Raw genomic sequence first — 22,500 nt, 5'->3', positions numbered from 1 at the left:
CCACGTAGGTAATGATGGACTTCTCATCAGGCTGGTCAACGTTCACATCTGGACAGAGACACAGGAGAGCACACACACAACATCTGGCTGGTCAACATTCAACATCTGGACACAGAGCGCACACACACACAACATCTGCATTGATGTGATCTCTCCACTCTCCTCTCTCACTACAACTACATCTGATCTGAACTCCAGCACAAACACGCCTAATCTTCTATAAGCCATTAAGAACTGAGGCGATTCTTAAAAATGTTTTCTAAATCCTACGTTTTTTTGAAAAAAAATCAAAAAAAAATGTTTGAGATTTTTCAAAAATAGCAGATCTACAAGCTCATAGTGCGGATGAGCTTGTAGATCTGCTATTTTTGAATAGCCAAAGAAATCTAAAGTGACACAGATGCGTTCCGGGTCTTAATGGGATAAGGCTCAGGGATCATGAACGGTCAGCTGGTCATTATTGAGAAATAAACCAAAGACAGGGTGATTAGACCCGACCTCCCTGACCCTTTGACCCCCGACCCGCTGAGTCTTAAATTATTCTCATTATTTCTGGGGGTTTATTTCTCAATAATGAGCAGGTGACTAGCTCATTATTACTTGCTTATTACACAGCTACTTAGTGGAAAATAAAATGTATAAATTGACACGAAATAATAACAACAAAACGATGTCATAGGTTTTAAGAGGATTGTGTTGCTTTAATCTAAAGAAAACAGTTCATTATATTAATAACGGTCAGGTCTGTGCAGCACAACGCGGTCTGCGGAAGTATCGGTCAAATATCAATTGATATGCTGCTACTGCTTTACCCACTGTCAAGGACCCCCAAATGTATATTTATTTGGCCATGGACCCCTATTGAAAAAAAATGTTTTGCCAGGGACCCCCAGAAGAGAAGAGAAGACAGGATGTATGTTTAATAATTCTAAAATCATTTAATTTTTTTATTTTTTTTTATGTCAAGATTTTTTTATTTATTTTTTTATGTCAAGATTTTTTTTAAATGATCAGAAACATCAGATGTACAAGCTTGCTGTGAGCTTGTATATCTGCCATTTTTAAATAACGACGGTATAACATTATGGATAAAATGGTTAAAATGATTGTGATCAGTGGCGGAGCGTCCGGGTAGGCCAGGTAGGGGGCCGCCTACGGGCCCGGGACTCCGGGGGCCCGGGCCGTCAGATCACATGGACCTTTATTGTATTAGAATTAAGACGCACTTTGCGTGCTCCGCCTCTCCGCCTCTCCGCAACTTTCCCAGAGATTCACCAGCTTACATGGAACTGCAAATACATTCGAGGCAATTCACCCCAATACACTGTTGGAAGCTCACCCTAACCCTAAAAGCCAAATAAAGCACAAAAACGAACACAATCCGGCCAAAACCCGCACATTTTCGTGCGCGCGCTCCTCAAAAAACACAACAAGCACTGACTGAGTGATTCAATGACCACTGAACTGACCCACTAAAATGTATAATTATCAAAGTTAACGCACGCCTGAATCTCATATCCACATATTATGCCTTTCATAAAGGGATGCAACGTAGGTGTCAAACTCATCACCCTCTAACGTTAATTTATACGGCATCACACGCTGAAAATAGCAGATCTACAAGACTCAGTGCTGTAGATGTTGTTATTGCCACGGCGTGATGAAGTGTAAACGGGGCTTAATGACATGTGATGTTACAGCTTCCACGCTGTAATCAATCCCCTGTAATCCTCCACAATGTAACACCCTGTCAACAACGACGCTGGCTTAGTGGACACTGTGTGTTAGTGTGATGATCTCTCCCCCCCGGGGGGTCTATATGTTTTATAGTGTGATGATCTCCCCCCTGGGGGGCTACGTCCCTCCATGAGGGTTTCTAGGGTAGTGGGACAGCTTAAAGTTTGAATTCAAGTAGAGTTAAATACAATACAAGTTCAGCTTAGACGTCAATGTAAACACATTCAGTGCAATTCAATACAGAACAGGATGGAGTACAATGACACCAGAATGTGAGCAGTGGATATGTGAGTCCTCTGGTTCTGTCACAGCTCAGTGTACTACACTTATACAGACTGATGCCCAGAGGGCTGTACGATCACATTATAGCTCTGAGGGCACTACGTCCTGTAAGCAGAAACCACAACCTTTGTGTGTCACAGTTGTGAGTTTGATTTGTGTGTATAGATTTGTGTGTATAGATTCAACCCGATCTCACACAACTTAGTATACATTGCACGGAGTGTCATTCCGTGCATACAACTGGAAAACCCGAAAATCTGTGCATAGCCGCCTCGCATCTCCTCCATTGACTAAACCATTTCGGAAGCGGAACTGGCGCCACGTGAGGGATCACCGAGCGAGCTAAAGCGAGCGAGTTGCCGTCCCGAACGTTGAGACGTTCCCTTGTGCCTACTCAGCGCCGTTTGAGTTATGTACCGATAGGCACAGAATCGTCCATTTTGTTCTGGGGACTGCTCTGCTTCCGGGTTTTTCCGGGTTGCAACCGGTTACGCCCACCGTGGGACTCGCCATGTACATAATTATGCGCGGATTTTCAGGTTTTCTAGGCGACTATGCACGGAATTACGTGCACTGGCTCCGTGCAATGTATACTACATTCTGTGAGATCAGGCTGATAGATTTGTGTGTGTATAGATTTGGACCAAAACAACGGGTCGGGATCCATTCTTGGGTTGCGGACCCAAGAATGGATCTTTCAAAAGTAGAAAAAATCTGAAATAAAAAAAAAAGGAACACATTTTTCAAAATACCTATTATTGTTAAAGAAAACTAAGACTAAGACTTTTTTTCCAACTAAAATAAAAGTAAAAGAAAAGGACACAAACTAAATAAACTACCAAATAAAACTAAAATGAAAAATCATCGTTTTTCCACCATCATATCTGATGGTCATGCACTTTTAGTTTCATCCTACCCTTTTCAGCTTCTATAAATCAAGGCTTTGCTCATAAAACCTGAAAAAAGCTAAAACACTAAACCTAAACCTACTCTAAAACTAGTCCATTCCATGAGTCAAACTACGTATGCTCTGGTGAGCCCTAGCCTTGCACGACCTTGCAGGATTATGCAAAGGCTAAAATGTAACTTAGATATCATGTTATGTAGACATACTGTATGTGTGTAGTTTCAATGTAGGCTGATGATAGGTTCTTGGTTTGCGTTTGTATCAGTTATTATTAGATTATTGGTTTACTTATGTATTACTTTATTATTAGATGACTATTTTTATGCATTCGGTGTATTATGATGTATTATCTTGTGTCCTTGCTTACTGTAAATCACTCTGGATTAAGAGCGTCAACTGTAAACTCTAACCCACCTTCAGGGTCCAGCAGCTTGGTGAGGCCCAGCTTGTTCTCGGCCACGTTGAAAGCGTTCTGGAGGTTGTAATGGGCGTTGTTTCTCTTCAGGGTGTCGAACTCTATGACGTCAGGTCTGTGATGGAGGAGAGAGAGAGAGAGAGAGAGAGAGAGAGAGAGAGAGAGAGAGAGAGAGAGAGAGAGAGAGAGAGAGAGAGAGAGAGAGAGAGAGATGCTTTTAATCTGATCTGATCTCAAAGACAGATTAAACACCAGCAAGAACAGCAAGGTTAAGTTGACAAGAAAAAAAACATAGTTTATGTAAGTGCCTCGAATTAAAAGATTGTTCATGACGACAACGTGGACTATCCTAGCAACCACTGGGTTCTCAACGTGTAGGAGAGCTGGCAAGGACCAAGGCTTGTCTTCTAGGGATGGCTCTCCCAAGTGCAAACATGTGCCAAGCACAATCTTTGTTTCATTAGAAGTCAATCACCAAAGATGGTCCTTTAGTTTAGAGGTTTATCAAACTCAATACTTCCATGGTTAACTTAAATTTTGAAGGAAATTTTCAAGTAAAGACTTACTCTCACATTATATAACTTCCAACTATTCATACAAAACATATGAGAGGGGTATCATGGGGTCCCCAGCTAAATTAGCTACAAAAATAGTAGATCTGCTATTTTTGAAAAATCGTGACAATTTGGTGCAAATCTATAATATATTTTAGCAAAACATTTTAACTCAAATCTCTGCTTCTGGGGGGGTCCCTGTCAGAACATCATGAGATGTGGGGTCCAGAGCCAAATATGTGTAATTGTGGGGGTCCTTCACATGACAAAGTGTGAGAACCACTGTTATAGTTAGTATAGTTTCAATGTACAGATGATTTGTTTTTTGATATTATACTGTATAGACTGATGATATGTTCTTGGTTTACCTATGATCCTAGATTACTATATCTATGCATTTGATGCATTACCTTGCTTACTGTAAGTCGCTCTGGATTAAAGAGCGTCTGCTAAATGCCTAAATTGTAAATGTAAAAATGAACGGGCTGTAACATATCCGGGGGTCCAAATGGATCCTTGCAGGTCTGTGTTAATTTAACACTGTGTAGTAATTTGAGAATGACTGCACATTATTCTCTGCTTGCGCTTTGTGATGAATCAGTGAATGCATGTGTAAAGTGACACGTTTTATTTTTCCCCCAATGCAATTTTTAATCAGCCTCAGAGAGCATCACATGTTAAAATATGTATGGTCCACATTTTGGTGCTCGTCCAGCTGACCCCGGGTTCATTTCCCAGGTAGGGGGCATTTAGAGCTGTGGACTGCAGCTTTCTATTAGGGTGTTGAAAGTCACTCAACCAGTTGATCATTACAACACGTGAGCATTCCATTCATTGGAAAACAACATCACAGTTACATCTTTGCTCCAGATCAGAACTGTTACTGAAATAAAACAATGTGAGCACCAGTGTTGCCAAGTCTGTTATGTGCCAGGGACCGCCCATGCAATATTTGTGTATTTAAAATGTCTCAAAAGCATTCCACTTTTAATTTAATCGATTTAAATCAGATCTACAAGCTCACAAAGCGTCCCATCGTGAGCTTATAGATCGTCTATTTCTAAAACAGTCGTGTGTGTGTGCTCATGTGACCCGGTCGCTTCTTTTTGGGCTCGATTTCGTTGACCTGACCGCTCTGTTTCTCTCGCACAACCTGGCAACACTGCTTTAGAAGTGTCATGAAAGAGGAGAGAGAGGCTAAAGTTACATTCCCTGTGGCCACTCCCATTTTAATCATCCACTTTGTTTCCTGTCCTCCACTTTGCATAGAGGAGGAGAACAATGGACAATATGAGATGACAGTCTGGGCTGGGTTTAATAACAAAGATCTCCCTCTGGGCTCCAGGAAGACTCCACTTAAATCTACTTCACCACAAACACTGAGCCAAGCTAACAGGCTCATTGAAAACTAACAGAGCCAGAGCTTCCATCTGACTGATGTCTATGGAATATATACATAGTGGTGGAAAGTGATTACATACCTTTACTCAAGTACTGTGGTTAAAAGGAGTAGTTCACCCAAAAAAATGACTTATTTTCTATCAATTACACACCCCATAAAGCCTTGAATTCATGGAGATTTTTTTGTTTTTGTCGCATTCCTAACCCAATAATTTGATGGCCGGTTTAGTCTCCGGCAAGAGACTCAATTGAGTCTCCTACTGAGCAGCCAGCTGGTCATCAGATGATTGTCTTAGGAATGCAAAAATTACAAAAACTAAAAAAGATGTCCATGAATTCAAGGCTTCATGGGGTGTGTAATTGATAATGATCAATACTTCTACTCCACTACATCTCAGAGGAAAACAGCATACTTTTAACTCCACTACATGACAGCTTTAGTTACTAGTTACTTTGTACATTTAGATTATAACATACATGGACTAATTAAGCCCTATCTTATATCTTATCGAAGATAGCTGATTTGTAGGCTATTTTAGAACTTGTATATGAAATGGGACATTCTGCATAACGAGTACTTTTACTTTTGTTACTTTAACTATATGTAGATGCCAAAACCTCTGTCATTTTGCATTGTGGTATAGAGGCTATGCGCGTGACATCATCGTACCCGGAAGTTACGCGGGAATGCCTACTGAGGGGCAAAAAAACTACTTTCTGGCCTTGACAGCCCATACATCCAAACAGAAAAGTCCTGTCTGACTGTATTAAACAACGTTAAACTCACCAACATGGCAGCTGTACGGAAAGCTTGAATTATCCTCTTTCTATCTGTAAAGTTTGTGTTTCTTAAAAATCCACCGTAGAGACATGCTATGAGATACTTTCTGCCAATAAATTGTGTGCAGGTGATTATTTTTCTAAGTGTCAGAGTTTGGAAGCGCTCGTTTTCAATAACACAACATCCTGATGTCTCCTGCATCATGTGACTTTTAGAAACAGGTGGTACGCAGGACCGTTGAGTGATTTACAAACGAGCGCTTCCAAACGCCAACGCTCCATGCTGCTCAATGTTTTGCCACTCAGTCTAGATCAGGGGTCTTCAACCTTTTCAGGCCAAGGACCCCCTAGCTGAGAGAGGGATGAAGCAGGGACCCCCTCTATAGTGTATAACACTGTGTTTCAGATTGTGTTTCAGATTAAACTTGTTTACGTGGTCTGCTCTTTTTTCCCCTCTACACTATACCTCTTTGCCAAAAATAGCCGATCTACAAGCTCACAACGCCTCGCTGCGAGGCGTTGTGAGCTTGTAGATCGGCTATTTTTGGCTAAAGTTCTCCTCAGAAAAAGGGATGCTAGAGTTCAAGTGGTTAAGGTAAAAAAGAAAAGAAATATATATCACACAAAGATTTGGCGGACCCCCTGTAGTAACTCTGAGGACCCCCTAGGGGTCTAGATGAGGGGTGCATGTCCCGGGGGAAAAGTGACGCATGTGCATACTCTCTATTGCTACTTTTACTCAAGTAAAAAAAATATGTGAGTAATTCTTCAACCACTGCTCGTGTGTGTCTGTGTGTGTGTGTGCGTGTGCGTGTGCGTGTGCGCCTGCGCGCGTGCGTGCGTGCGTGTGTGTGTGTGTGTGTGTTGGAGGGCCCTCTCTCTCTCTACTAATGTGTCATGGGCTGTTACGGTCCTAACTACCAACCACCAGCAGAGGGGGCTAACAGGTCGCCCCGGGCAGGGCATGGCTCTTATCTGCACAGTAAATAAATGGGTTATTATTTCAGTGATCTGGGTCAACCTGCACCCAAATGTACTTCATCCAGAGGAAAGACACTGAAAGAAGATGATGGCCATAGACATTGTTATACTTGCATTGTGTTATGAACTATAAGCCCTATATATACTTTAAAGTAGGACACAGAGAGAAAATAGACAATCTACACAATCACAACACGAGGGAAAGAGTGACTTGTTCTTTTGTGACATTTACATTAGTTTTGCTTGACCACCTTAGCAGTGGTGTAAAGTAACTAAGTACATTTACTCAAGTACTGTACTTAAGTACAATGTTGAGGTATTTTTACTTTAGTGGAGTATTTCCAATTTTCAATACTTACTTACTTTTACTCCACTACACCTCAGAGGCAAATATTGTACTTTTACTTCACAACAATTATTAGAAAACTTTAGTTACTAGTTACTTTGTAGATTTAGATTATTTATTATTACAAAACATACATTAACCACATTAAGCCCCATATACAGTTCGGCCATTTGAAAATAGCAGATCTACAAGCTCACAATGCGTCGCATCGCGACGCATTGTGAGCTTGTAGATCTGCTATTTTCAAAGGATTTTTATACATTTTAAAACTTGTGAAATGGGACATTCTGCACACATGGGTACTTTCTACTTTTGGTACTTTAAGTACATTTTGACAGCAGAACTTTTGTACTTTTACTCAAGTCAATTTGGAATTCCAGACTTTTACTTGTAACTAGAGTATGTCTACATTGCAGTATTGATACTTTTAAGTAAAACTACTTACTTGAGTACTTTTTCCATCACTGGTTTTCCCTACAACCCTAACCCAAACCCCAAGCCAAAGCCATACCTGAGGGAACATGCCCGTAGGGCTGACCCTGTGTGATGTTTACCTGGTGTCCTAGTTTCTTTTAAAGCACAAAAACAATGTTCTCTTTCCATTCTATTGACTATATGACTAATGACTCTTTACATAGTCATGTTTCATGTGTTGACTTAGCCTTCATGTCATTTCCTCTGATCCTACTCTTATAAGTGCTTCTGCATCAGAGTGTCTGCTAAATGCCTACGTTGTAAGCTTTACTTCAACTCCACTACATCTCAGAGGCAAATATTGTACTTTTTCTCCACTGAAATTATTTGAAAACTTTAGTTACTGTTTACTTTGTAGATTTTTATTATTATTGCAAAACACACACATTAACCACTTCAGCCCTATATACATTTCGGCCATTTGAAAATAGCAGATCTGCAAGCTCACAATGCGACGCATTGTGAGCTTGTAGATCTGCTATTTTCAAAAGATTTGTATACATTTGAAAAGTTATGAAACAGGACATTCTGCATAATGAGTACTTTCTACTTTTGGTAGTTTAAGTGCATTTTGATACCACTACTTTTGTACTTTTACTCAAGTAAATTTGGAATTCCGGACTGTTACTTGTAACAGAGTATTTCTACATTGCAGAATTGATACTTCTACTTTAAGTAAAAAAATAAAATAAAAACTTGTTCCACCACTGTGTGCCACAGATCACGCGGGAGGGGGGGTTGTCTGGACAAAATCATAAGTCATTTTCCAGACTATTTCTAAATGAAGTCCTTTGCTGTCATCCACTGTCTCTGTCTGTGTGTTGTCACTGTGATATCAGTGTCTGTTATCCTTAGGGTGACCCATGCAGGCAGACCGGTTTGCCTGGGATTGACACATATATATGTCCCAGGTTTTCAGCAATTTACTACCAAATTGTCAATTAGAATAATAATTGTTGTTTTCAGCGGTTGCAATTAAAATTTTGAGGTATCTTTACTTTACTGGAGTATTTTACATTTTCAGTACTTTTACTTCTACTCCACTACATCTCGAAGGCAAATATTGTACTTTTACTCCACTACAATTATTTGAAAACTTTAGTTACTTTGCAGATATAAATTATGACATTATAAAACATGCATTAACCACTTTATCCCCATTTTATACCTAGGCTATTTGAAAATAGCAAATCTACAAGCTCACAACGCGTCGCGATGCGACGCGTTGTGAGCTATTTTCAAATACAACACAACGCGTCGCATCGATCTGCTATTTTCAACTACATCACAACGTGCCGCATCGCGGCGCGTTGTGAGCTTGTAGATCGACTATTTTCAAACATTTTAATACTTTTACTTTTGGTACTTTAAGCAAGTTTTGATGTCAACACTTTTGTGCTTTTACTCAAGTAACATTTTGAACACAGGCCTTTTACTTGTAACATGAGTATTTCTTTATTGTAGTATGGCTACTTTTACTTAAGTATAATATCGGAGTACTTCCTCCACCACTGATTATAACACCAAAAAGCCCTGTCTGTCTGTCTGTCTCTCTCTGCCTGCGTATTGTAGGATCAACACACAGACAGACAGCAACAGGAAGAGAACCCATGAGAGTGAGTCATTGACCTCTGACCTGTGTTTGTGCACGATGGCGTTGAAGGCCAGGCCGTCCCTCCAGCTGGTGGTGAAGTTATGAACGTTGACATTGGGATATCTGTGGAGAGAGAGAGGGAGAGATCAAAGGTCATGAATCATTAACTGACTGAACAGGAGGACTCATTTTGTACTGTAAAGTGCTCTCAGACCATTTAGTTAGGCCCAAAAATAGCAGCACACGGCTGGAAGCAGCTCCTGGCATGTTTAATTTAACATCCCACTTCCAAATCCAAGAGGTTAGGGCTGTCCCGATTATGACATTTAACCTGATGATTTGGAGATCGGCCATTTCCCATTCAGCCCGGGAACGCATATTGTGTCATTTTATATTATTTCATACATTGGGCTATTCAAAAATAGCAGATCTACAAGCTTATAGTGCGGCACAGAGTGCCGCACTATAAGCTTGTAGATCTGCCATTTATTTATTTTTAATCGTGAAAAGTTGTGCAAATCTTTTGATATATGTTTTTTTATAACATTTCTAACTCAAATCTTTGCTTCTGGGGGTTTCTACAAATGCCTTCTAAATCCTAACAGTTTTTCTCAAACTTTTTCATGTATATATATACATATACATATACATATACATATACATATACATATACATATACATATATATATATATATATACATATACATATACATATATACATATACATATACATATACATATACATATACATATATATATATATATATATATATATATATATATATATTCAAAGATTTGTACAAATTTTCACAATTTCTTTTTCAGAAATAGCAGACCTACAAGCTCATATCTGCTATTTTTGAATAGCCAAAGAAATCTAAAGTGACACAGATGTGTTCCCAGATTGAATGGCTTAATGACAATTTAAAGTGGAAAATATGTAACACAGTACAAGCACGCTTCTCAACCGGTTCAGGGACACAGAACTGGGTCGTGAGGCTTTCTCACGGTGTCACACATTAAATCATGAGGGTACGGTCACATTAAATCATGAGGGTACGGGGTCACAGCCAACTATGGCTGCAGGCTGATGAACGCAGGTTGTGAGAGCAGCCTAAAAAACAACAGTGGCTTGCGGCGCCTTCTGTCTCCACGTTGCCAGGCCGCTCCGTCTTCCACTTATCCCATTGGAAAGAGGCAGATAAATGAAGCATTTATCTGCTTCAAATATACTTTTTCTCTATTGGAGGCACCCTGGTGCATAGAACGCATAAACACAGCGGTGTCTGTAACACACGGAAAGCTGTGCAAAGGGTAGCAAACCACTACGTTCCTGTTGAATGACCGTACCATAAGTGATCAAATAAAATAAAACAGCGTTATTTCATACACTGAGTTGTGACTTCATAGAGAGGGTCAAAATGTGTGTCCTAGTAAAACAAATCTCTGAATCCGAGAAGCACTAGTGGAGCCTAATGTAACATTATTGCATAATAATCAATTATATAATGACCTTAAACCTTACATTTTCATACATAGAAACGTGGCTCAAAGTGCTTCATAGCACAGTGATGAATAACATGAACAATACATTAAAAACTAAAACACAAAAAACAATTGTTCAATACAACAAAATCACATCATATAATAGTAATTAAAAAGGGTATATGTAAGAGATAGGTTTTCAACTGACGCTTACGAGATGTGGACTGTGCTTTCCTCACTGATGTCTTGGGGGTAATACATTCCACAGATATGGGGGCATAATTAATACATGCAGCATCACCAACCTTTAATAAACCAGCAGCGGAGGACCTAAGTTATCTGGGGGCGTGTATATATACATAGATATACATATATATTTAGTGAGACAGTGAGCTAGGCTAATCCCAGTCCATTTAGTGCTTTAAAAGAACAAGTAGTATAACTATGAAGTCAGCTCTGATCTTACGTATAGATTTATGTGTAGGGTATCGGACTCTGTAAATCATGGCTGTCATAACTAACCCTAACGTAGTTCTGTCAGGTTCTCCTCTACACAGTGGAACCATTGGCCCCCATGTTCTGTATGTTCCAAACTGAACATGGTGGAAGTCTTTTTATATTATTTATTATGTATATTATATAATATTATTTATTATCATTTTTTCTTTTCATTGTGTTGTGTTTTTTATTGTGATATGGATCTCCTCTGGGTCTGAAATGAAGATTGAATTGAATTGAATTAGGTAGACCCTCCAGAAAAAACGCGGGCAAAAATCCTTCATTATGCGGCCAAAATTCTTGATTTTGCAATGAAATATGCGGGGTTGTTATGTGATTGTATGCGGTGAAATTGCGGAAAGTTGCGAAATAAGCGGAAATATGTTAAGTTGCAAAATATGCAAAAAAATGTAATATGCGGTTCATATTTCACATATTATGCAATGCGATGGAATGTGCAATGTGATGCGCCTTTTTTGAAAAAAAATTGCCCCCCCCCAGCTTAATTATGCGCATAATCGCATATTATGCGCATAATTGCATAATAGTGTTTTTTTTCTGGAGGGTCTAATTAAGGGCCCGTGTCTCACCAAGATGTTCTTTTGCTTATGGTTTGAATGGTTTACAATGGGAGCCCTGTGTTTCTGGAAACACCAGCAGCGTGGTGGTAAGTGCTGAGCAGAACTCAGGCTTTTGAAAGCGTTTTTATGTGAGCACTTTGGTGATGTCAGCCAGGATAACAAGGCCCCTGAATGAGCATAGATATACTGTGTATGGCAGTGTAATATATCTCACCCAGCGGTCTTCATCTGACACCAGAGCAGCAGAGCATCCTTGGCTGATTTCTTCTCCTTGTTGTCCTCCGTCTCCACACTGATGTCCTGGATCTGTGGAGAGGAGAGGAGAGGAGAGGAGAGGAGAGGAGAGGACACTGTTACTGGACTGTATGTTTACCTGATGAAAGCATCTCTATGTACAGATGAACTGATCAGTATACAGATGGACGTCAGATTTTCAGGCAGTCGTAATCTAAACTTTCCTTAACCCATTGAGACCTGAAGCCGATTCTACATGTCTCCTAAATCCCAACAGTATTCTGAAAAACAAATGTTTCTATATCAGTGGTGCTCAATCTTTTTCATGTCAAGGACCCCCAAAATCATATGAATTTGGCCGCGGACCCCCATCAAAATATTTTTTCCCAGGGACCCCCAAAAACTAAGATTTGAGTTAAAAATGTTCGCTTAAAAATATATATATATTCAAAGATTTGCACACATTTTCACGAATTTTCAAAAATAGCAGATCTACAAGCATATAGCGCGGCACTCGGTGCCGCGCTATATGCTTGTAGATCTGCTATTTTTGAATAGCCCAAAGTGTAAAATAATCATTTTTTAGCTCAAATCTAAAAATGACACAGTTCCAGGTCTTAAAGGGTTAAAACTAGATCAGTATACAGATGGACATCAGATTTTCAGGCAGTCGTAATCTAAACTTTCCTTAAAAAACAGTGAGAATACTGAGTTTTATGGAAAACAATCTACATGCTATTGATGCACTTTAATTTGTGTATTTATGGTTGGTATTGTTGCAGTCATTTTAGATTTAGACTTTTTAGGTTTTTAGTGGCTTTGTATTTCTTGCGATCATGTGAGGTTGCTGCACAAATATACCTCTGCTGTCGGGCAGAAAGCAGCTAACTCCAAAATGTTCATTTTTCAGGAAATGACAAAAAACAGCTAACTCCAGCCCCCTTTGGTGGACTTAGCTGGTTTAGCAGACAGTTTGAGGATCCAATGGAGTTAGCTGGTTTATCAGAAGCACTTTTTAATACTTTTAATTGGTTCAATATTTGTTTAATCAACACACAGACGTAAAGGGTGTTCAATAGCACTGATTTATGGGGGGGAAATAAAAGCGTAAAAATGGAGCCCGACAGCAACGTTATATAATGAGTCCTGAGACAGAATGACCTCCACTGTTGGGTCAGGACATGAGAATGTTTGGGAAATCCTGATATAGAGACGTCACACAGGACACAGGCTAGATGAATGCATGGAGGGTCACGCATGCTAATATCCATCACTGTATATACATATAGTTTATAACTGTTCATCTGTATATTGTTTCAGCTTTTTTCAGGGAAGGGAAGTTCACAATAACTTCACCAGAGCCATTGTAGCAAATGTGAGCCTTCCTATTTAAAAAAGCATCTAAGACTAAAGCGTGTCTATCAGAAAAGGTTCCTCTATAGATCAGGTCATGTTGTCTAGAGAAAGTGGAAATAACTCTTGCTTAGGACTTTATTGTGTTATCCTCACATTCTTAGGGTTGTTTATAGCATTTCAAAACTGTTCATCTGTATACAGCAGGGGTCTTCAACAGGGGGTCCGGGACCCCTAGGGGGTCCTCAGAGTTAATACAGGGGGTCCGCCAAATCTTTGTGGGATGTGATTTTTTAGGTTTTACATTAACCACTTGAAAAAAATAGCAGATCTACAAGCGCGCGAGGCGTTGTGCGCTTGTAGATTGGTTATTTTTGGCTAAGAGTTATAGGTCTGTAGAGGGAAAAAAGAGCAGCAAACGTTTATCTGAAACACAGTTTTTGGGGCGGTGTAGCCGCCCCCTTTAAGTGACCAAAAAATGTGTATACCCCCTAACCTTTCCATTGTTAATGCAAATCGATACTTTTGCAAAGTCAGCCAATCACATTACAGCTAGTGTCATCACCACTAACTGTAATGTGATTGGCTGACTTTGCAAATTCAGGACTGTGATTGGCTAGCGAAACACATGACACATGTGCAGCCTTATGAATAGCAGTATGGACTTTAAAAAAAGTAATTTATCCTTTTTTTAAAGTGAGTCATGTTGTGATGACCACACACCGCCCACTTCACACTGGGTGTGATTTTTTACAATATAGAGGGGGTCCCTGCTTCATCTCTCTCTCAGCTAGGGGGTCCTTGGCCTGAAAACGTTGAAGACCCCTGGTATACAGGTATAGTTTCAAACTGATCATCTGTATACACGTTTCAAAACTGTTTGATTTGAGGTATCCACTGTAAAAGTAGCCTGGAATTGGCCAGACTGATAACGTGGATTCACTCTCACGTTCCTCCCCGGTATCAGGCTGGACTTCAGCCCATAGGGAGCCAGTGTCAGTGTTGATTTTGTCGACTAAAGCTATGACAAAAAATGTTTGTCGACCACCTTTTTTCACTGACGAAAACTAAATAAAAACTAGATAATACTAGATAAAAACTAATTAAAAACTAGATAAAAACTAAATAAAAACTAAGCTATGATGACTAAAACTATGACTAAATATATTGACAATTTCGTCAACAAATACAAAGTAAACTAAAATGTTAGTGAGGGACGAGTAGAGAAGAGATCCAGTAGAACTAAAAGACAAGTCATTTCATGTTTGGTTGCACTCGGGTGTTGCGCTCTGAAAATAGCAGATCTACAAGCTCACAACACGTCGCGCTGCGACGCGTTGTGAGCTTGTAGATCTGCTGTTTTCAGCATGCAACAAAGTGTAAAATCAGCCGTTACGACGCCATCAAGGCACCGCCAACATACATTTAAATCGACTAAATCAACTGTATATTTAGTCGACCATAATCTTATGATATTTAGTCGTCTAAAACTAGACACAAACTAAAACATTTCAGATGACTAAAATATGACTAAAACTAAATCAAAATTTGCTGTCAAAATCAACACTGGCGAGTATGAGAAATCAGAAAATCTTTTTGATGCTTTTTCACTGTTGTGCGGACAGCAGTTGAAACGCACGCAGTCACTGATTGGCCCGATCATTTTCTGATCTCTCATACTCGCTTCCTATGGGCCGAAGTCCAGACTGATACCGGGGAGGAACGTGAGAGTGGATCCACGATATCAGTCTGGCCAACGCCAGGCTACTGTAAAAGCTCCCATCGTGCTTTTCTTTCCAACACCTACTGTACCCTGTGTTGTATAATATAATATACAGACGGTACAGTTGTCAACTGTCTCCCTCTGCACATCTATAATGCATTACTACTAACTGTACATAATACATGACATCAGAAACCACTGTAAATACAATACCCTTGTCTGGTACTACAGGCACTACCTGATGTTTTTACAGTATGAGCACATTAGCATGCTGTGAAACAAAAAGCCTTCTGTTTCTACACAGCTGTAATCAGATAGAACTGAATAGAAAGTGACAGTGGATTTGTTTCTGGGTTTTTTTTTGTTCTTCTTTTTTTTCCTCTAACAACACCTCTTGAGGGTGGAGTGAATGTTTTGCCGTAAAAGGCGGTACGTTTATTCTACAGAACGCTAGAAGCTACATTTGTATTCTCATCCTTTTAATGAGGAACAAAAACACTTCATAGGCGGTGTCAGTAAATTGATCACTAAAAGTGTTTAATTTCAGTGATGTAAAGTAAGTACATTTACACAAGTACTATAGACAATTTTGAGGTATTTTTACTTTACTGGAATATTTCAAATTCTACTCCTCCACTACATCTCAGAGGCAAACATTGTGCTTTTACTCCACTACAATTATTTGAAAATTGTAGTTACTAGTTACTTTGCAGATATAAATGATTGCATTATAAAACATGCATTAACCACTTTAGCCCTATTTTATACATAGGCTATTTGAAAATAGCCGATCTACAAGCTCACAACACGTCGTGATGCGACGCGTTGTGAGCTTGTAGATCTGCTATTTTCAAACAGTTGAGTACTTTTACTTTCGGTACTTTAAGTAAACTGTGATGCCAATAGGTTTGTACTGTTACTCAAGTAACATTTTGAACACAAGCCTTTTACTTGTAACAACGTCTTTTTATATTGATACTTTCACTTAAGTAAAATATTCTTCCACCACCGTGTAACTTGACACAGAAACCACAACAACCTCTTACAGTAAAAAGCACAACCTCACATTAATGTCCTTCTTTTCTCATGCGTTAGTGTTTTCCTGAGGGGGGAAGCAGCAGGGCTGCGTGCTGGGACCTGACGTCCTTAAACATCAGGCTGGGATCTAACCAGAGGCTTTGTTAGGGTAGTGGTTCTTCTCACACATAAATCTTAATGTCAAGGAGGACCCCCAAAAAATTCAGTGGTGGAAAAAGTACTCACATTTTCTTACGTAAGTAAAAGTATCAATGTTGCAGTAGAAATGTGCAGAATGTTCCATTTCACAAGTTAAAAATGTGTAAACATCTTTTGAAAACAGCAGATCTACAAGCTCACAATGTGTCGCATGGCGACGCATTGTGAGTGTCTCTAAATGAGTCCCTAGATGGAGAGAATGAAAACCTGGCAGCAGAGATGAGAACCACTGGGAATATCATTCTTTCTGTATTCACCCAGCAGATGGCTTGCTCAGGTGGCTGTTAATGAGCGCTCAGTGGGGAGCTGGAGCCTTAAGAGTCGCTATTCTGGCCATGTCATAATTGGTGAACAATCCGTGAAAATAGCACGATTTACCAACTTGTAGATCGGCTGTTTGGGCTCAAAGAGATGTGGTGTAGAGCATGGGTTCCCAAACTTTTCAGCCCGCAACCCCAAAATAATTCGACCATTGACTCGCGACCCCACCTAACCCTGGAGGTAATTTATGCACATAAACTTGCACGTGTGGTGTGCATTTGTAATGTATTCAAATGGTCAAATGTACTATTTGTAATCATTTTAGATTGTTTTTCATCCATTCTGTTGAATTTGAAAAAAAAAACGTTTTTTTTATTTTTTTTTATGACCCAAAATAATTTCGTGACCCCGCCGTCAGTGTCCCCAACTTTGGGAACCCCTGGTGTAGAGGAAAAAAAAGGAGGCGGCCGTGCAAGGCAGTGCCTTGCAGACTGTTCTGTCCGGCAGGTCTTGCACCTCCAAGTTGTTCTAACTAGACGAACAACCTCTGCTAGATGAACATTGTGTGTGTCATTGATCAGAAATCGTCGTGGAATTCTGGATCAATCAGTAATTGATGAGGCAAGAGGAGTCGGAGACCATTATTCTATTATTTGTCCATAATAATATTCTAGTACATATCCATCACCACATATTCTAGGTGTACATGATATCAATGGGGAGAAATACAATATAACACTCAAGTGGAGGTCGGTGGGACGGTAGTTCTGCCCATAAACTCAGGGATCAGACCATAGTTATACTGTAGCTGCTACAAGGACAAGCTGAGCCATAACAGGACAGGCTGTACCAACAACAATAGCTACTGTATCAGGTCTAGCGGAGACATCTTGGCTCCTACAAGTTCCAAAATATAATGTCATATCAGGTATAATAAGTACTATAAGTGAAGGTTAGATATAAAGGTTACATAAAAACAACCATATAATATAATTCTAACACCATTCTTCCACAAAGTTCAGGGAGGGTGAGATTTATTTTGTTTAGTTTCATCATTCTGTCCAAAGCTTGATTCTGCCAGCACCAGCAAAACAAATGGATAGTTTAGAAGAGAGGCTGTGGGTGAGGAGGTCAGGATGTACAAACCTCCTCTAGAATAATCCTTCTCTCTGAGTGACTACAAACAACCTGTCTCTGAGTGACTACAAACAACCTGTCTCTGAGTGACTACACACAACCTGTCTCTGAGTGACTACACACAACCTGTCTCTGAGTGACTACACACAACCTGTCTCTGAGTGACTACACACAACCTGTCTCTGAGTGACTACACACAACCTGTCTCTGAGTGACTACACACAACCTGTCTCTGAGTGACTACACACAACCTGTCTCTGAGTGACTACACACAACCTGTCTCTGAGTGACTACACACAACCTGTCTCTGAGTGACTACACACAACCTGTCTCTGAGTGACTACACACAACCTGTCTCTGAGTGACTACACACAACCTGTCTCTGAGTGACTACACACAACCTGTCTCTGAGTGACTACACACAACCTGTCTCTGAGTGACTACACACAACCTGTCGCAAGAAATGCAGAAACCTCCCTGTGACACAATGTGCAGAAGCACGTGGGAGGGAGATGAAACCCAGTGGAGATCCTTGGTTAAAAAGCAGTCTGAGGGTCAAACCACTGACCTTCTGGTTAACCAGTCAGTCGGCCTCTCTACCCACTCAGCTACGGACGCCCCTCAAGTCTGGTCTAATGCACTGTCTGGATGCACGTCCTGTTGCACTACACTATAACTCCTGTCTACTGAGTCAATAGTACAGCGTTTGGATGCAACTATCAATTTGCGTCTTAGTGATTATTCTATTCTACTTTTTAAATTAATCAAATAATGGAGAAGCATGTTTTTTTTATAATTCATACAAATCCAAAATTAGAATGGAGTTTAGAGTTTATACTATACAATGTGTCGCACAATAGGAGTGCAAATAGCCGATCTACAAGCTCACAAAGTGTCGAATCGCGACAGTTTGTGAGCTTGTAGATCGACCAGACATAAAATGACTTGTCTTTTAGTTCTACTGGATCTCTTCCCCACTAGTCCCTCACTAACATTTTAGTCTAGTTTTGATTTGTTGATGAAATTTAGTCATAGTTTCAGTCATCATAGCTTAGTTTTTAATAGTTTTCGTCAGAGAAAAAAGGTAGTTGCCCAACATTTTTCGTCATAGTTTTAGTCGCCAAAATCAACACTGGTGGTGGTGTGAGCTGGACGTTTACCTGGAAGCGTAGGATGATGGTCCAGATGAGACCCAGGGTGAGGCGGTGGTTCCCGTCCACGATGTCGTGGGAGCCCATGTTCTCCAGGTGGACCTTCTGCTCCTTGAGGAACTGCAGGGCCTTGTCCACGTTCTCCAGACAGTGGATACGCATACGACCCTTTGTGGGCTTTGGCTGCAGAGAGAGCGAGAGCGAGAGAGAGAGATCAGTCATCATCAGTGACCAGAATATCTCTAGTTGTTGTCTTGTATTCATTTATCCTTCAACTCTTTTCCAAAATAATATATATATATTTTTAATGTAACTGCTTTATTTAGATTGTAGAGACGGGGAAAAACATGCAGCACACGACTCCGGCTGGAATCAAACCGGAAACGTACTGTACTGCCCATTCACCCACCGGTGCGCTCCGGTTATCTCCTACTCGTAGGGGAAAACGTTTTTGCACCTTTATCAAATGGTACTATATCATTTAGAACCATTAGAGGTGTTAAACTTGAGCTGGAGAACCAGTAGAGAACCTCTAGAACCACACAGGGACTGAACAGGTTCTTTGTAAAACAGTGGTGCTACAGTATATATATATCATTGGTTCTCAAAGTGGGGTCCGGGGGCCCCCAGGGGTCCTTGGGGGGTACCAGGGGTCCCCAGCTAAATTAGTTACTAAAATAGCATCAAAATCATTTTAACCATATGTTATACTTTGGCTATTCAAAAATAGCAGATCTACAAGCTCATAGCACGGCACCGAGTGCCGCGCTATGAGCTTGTAGATCTGCTATTTTTGAAAAATCGTGAAGATTTGTGCATATCTTTTGCAAATCTTTGAATATATATATATATTTTTAAAGCGAACAAATCTTTGCTTCTGGAGGTCACCGTCACAAAATATGAGATGGGGGTCCGCAGCCAAATATGTATGGTTTTGGGGGTCCTTACACATGAAAACGTTTGAGAACCACTGGTATATATATATCACCTCAACCACATCAAAGAATCACTGAAGAACCAAGATTTTCTTTTTTACATGTAAGTTACACCTGGGCAGTGACTGATTCATAACTTTGTTGAGTCATGCGCCAACAAATAGCCACATCTACAAGCTCACAATACGTCACAGCGCAGAGAGCTTGTAGATCGGCTATTTTCGTTGCACACAAAAGTAAAACAACATGATAGATGATACACGTTAGGCAACAAGATGAGGAAATGACAGCGTGAACTGAAACACTATAAATTGCGTGGTTTCCTGGGCCTGGGGCACAGCGATGGGTCGTAGTAGCAGTGTGACTGGGTCAGGCGGTGTGTAAGGGACAGAGGAAGAGGAAGTGAAACTCTGTGGGTATATATCCCACAGAAAACCAGTTAATTACAGTTTACGATCAAATGACAGCCCCTTCCTCGCTGGCCCAGAGTGGTGAACTGAACCTGGTAAAGGAGCCTTCATGTGTGAATCACTTAGAAACCCTTGTAGACAGATCTACAGCTTAAGGAGCTGATCTCACTTAGGACAGGGGTTGACACTAAGGTCTCAGAGGCACTTGCCCGTCAGGAAAGTACAGGTCATGATCTACTTGCCCTAAAGGTCATGCCCACTTGCCCGAAACATAAATCCTGATAGGTAAAATTTGAAAAAACGTTCATTTTAAAACATATTTTTTTTACTTTACTTGTGAATTGTGGGGGGTGTGAGATATGGACATACCCCAAAGTGTATGCCAACTATCTCAATAGCTATACAATACAACTTTTAAATACCACAGACATCTTGTGTTGCGTTTATAGCGAACTAAAGACAGTTGCTTCCCCATTCAAACACACTTGAAAGCAAACTCCACTTGCCCCCACGTTTTATTTTCTTGCCACAGGCAGTCGGGCAACCATCAGTGTCGACACGATTAGATGGCTCCATGGGAAATGGCACCTGCATCCCTACTTAATGTTTGTATCGTATGCCTTCTATATTGCCGTAAGACACGTGTTACACTATAAAAAGTTTGTATTATGTTCATGTTTGTTGTACGTTGTAAGATTTAGTGCTGCTACTGTATACTACCCTGAACAGGGTTCCCTCGTAAAAGAGATTGTGCATCTCACTGGGATTTTACCATTTATAAATCAGTTGTTCTCAAACTTTTTTTTTTTTAATTTCAACGATCCCCAGTTTGCTATGAATGAGGCCACGCAACCCCATAACTCTGAGAGTGTACAAATGGAACCAAATGGACCCGAAAGGGTCCATTTGGTTCCATTTGTACACTCTCAGAGTTACAGATCTGTAAGGATCCATTTTGGTTCAGAATCAGGATTGGATTTTCTTTCCACAAGGGGGGGGGCTAGCGCAGCTCTGGAATCACCCACGGTGACTCTGAGAAGGAAGGGACAGATGGATCACTGTGCCAAAAAACATGGCTCCTCGTCCGCTCCCATTCTTGATAAAAATCTCCTTGATAAAAACCTCTGTATCTCCTTAACTTTTTACATTGGGGAAAACAAGTCATTTTCGATGGGCGATTACCCCGTAATGGCGACTCGCGTGAGAGATGTTATTGTTCCAAGCGTTCCATTGTTTGCGTGTGGATGCTCGCTGTGGAGTCCACAGCTATAAACAGCACGGCGTTACAAACGGTGAGATCTCTGGCACTCAACGTAATCTGTTTTAATAAAACGCTGGCGCGTGTTAAGATGCGAGAAAAAAACTAAAGTAACCTTAACAGGTCCTTGAGAAAGTTTCAGGGGGGGTCCCTGGGCCTCACTTTGAGAACCACAGTTATAAATAAAGGCCTAAATGACGTAGTGTTGGGTATACGTACCAGCTGTTCTCCAGAGAGGACCTCCAGCAGACGTATGAGCATGCGTCCATCTCTCAGGTCGGTGTACAGGTCCCCGATGCGACACGTGACCCGGCCCAGGTGAGAGTTCACCCACTTGGTGAAGGTCTTCTTCTGCACCGCCTCACGCTCATCTGAAACACAACCAATCACATGACACCATGAGACACGGCTCAGCCAATCACATGACACCATGAGACACGGCTCAGCCAATCACAACACATACTCTTAACCCATTTCAGATCGGGAACGCATCTGTGTCATTCTAGATTTCTTTGGCTATTTTTGAAAAATCTAGAACACTTTGAATACATATATCTTTGAATACATATATATTTTTAAGCCAACATTTGTAACTCAAATCATTGCTTCTGGGGGTCCCTGGAACAAAACGTTTTGAGATTGGGGTCCGTGGCCAAATGCATATAATTTTGGAGGTCTTTGACATGAAAACGTTTGAGAACCACTGATATTGTAACATACTGTAAGTTTTTTCAGAGAACATATTTTGAGATGGGGGTCCGTGGCCA

General features: G+C 40.5%; 1 protein-coding gene across 1 annotated transcript in view; it reads right to left on the bottom strand.

Annotated features, from left to right (window-relative positions):
• The window catches only part of sptbn2 (spectrin, beta, non-erythrocytic 2), a 144,268-nt gene that overhangs the window by 65,489 nt on the left and 56,279 nt on the right, over positions 1-22,500 (bottom strand). The window contains exons 2-7 of the mRNA XM_084073222.1: positions 21,953-22,104; positions 19,140-19,313; positions 12,250-12,341; positions 9,514-9,594; positions 3,341-3,456; positions 1-48 (exon numbers count right to left, since the gene is read on the bottom strand). The exon at positions 1-48 is cut by the window's left edge and continues 65 nt beyond it. Of these exons, the coding sequence (XP_083929348.1) occupies positions 1-48; positions 3,341-3,456; positions 9,514-9,594; positions 12,250-12,341; positions 19,140-19,313; positions 21,953-22,104 (663 nt within the window). The remainder of the gene's footprint in view (positions 49-3,340; positions 3,457-9,513; positions 9,595-12,249; positions 12,342-19,139; positions 19,314-21,952; positions 22,105-22,500) is intronic.

The sequence above is a fragment of the Gymnoscopelus microlampas genome (assembly GCF_963454915.1).
Source record: "Gymnoscopelus microlampas genome assembly, chromosome: 12".
Lineage (NCBI taxonomy): Eukaryota > Metazoa > Chordata > Actinopteri > Myctophiformes > Myctophidae > Gymnoscopelus > Gymnoscopelus microlampas.
Note: the sequence above shows the minus strand (reverse complement) of the source record. Positions and strands in the feature narration are given on the sequence as shown.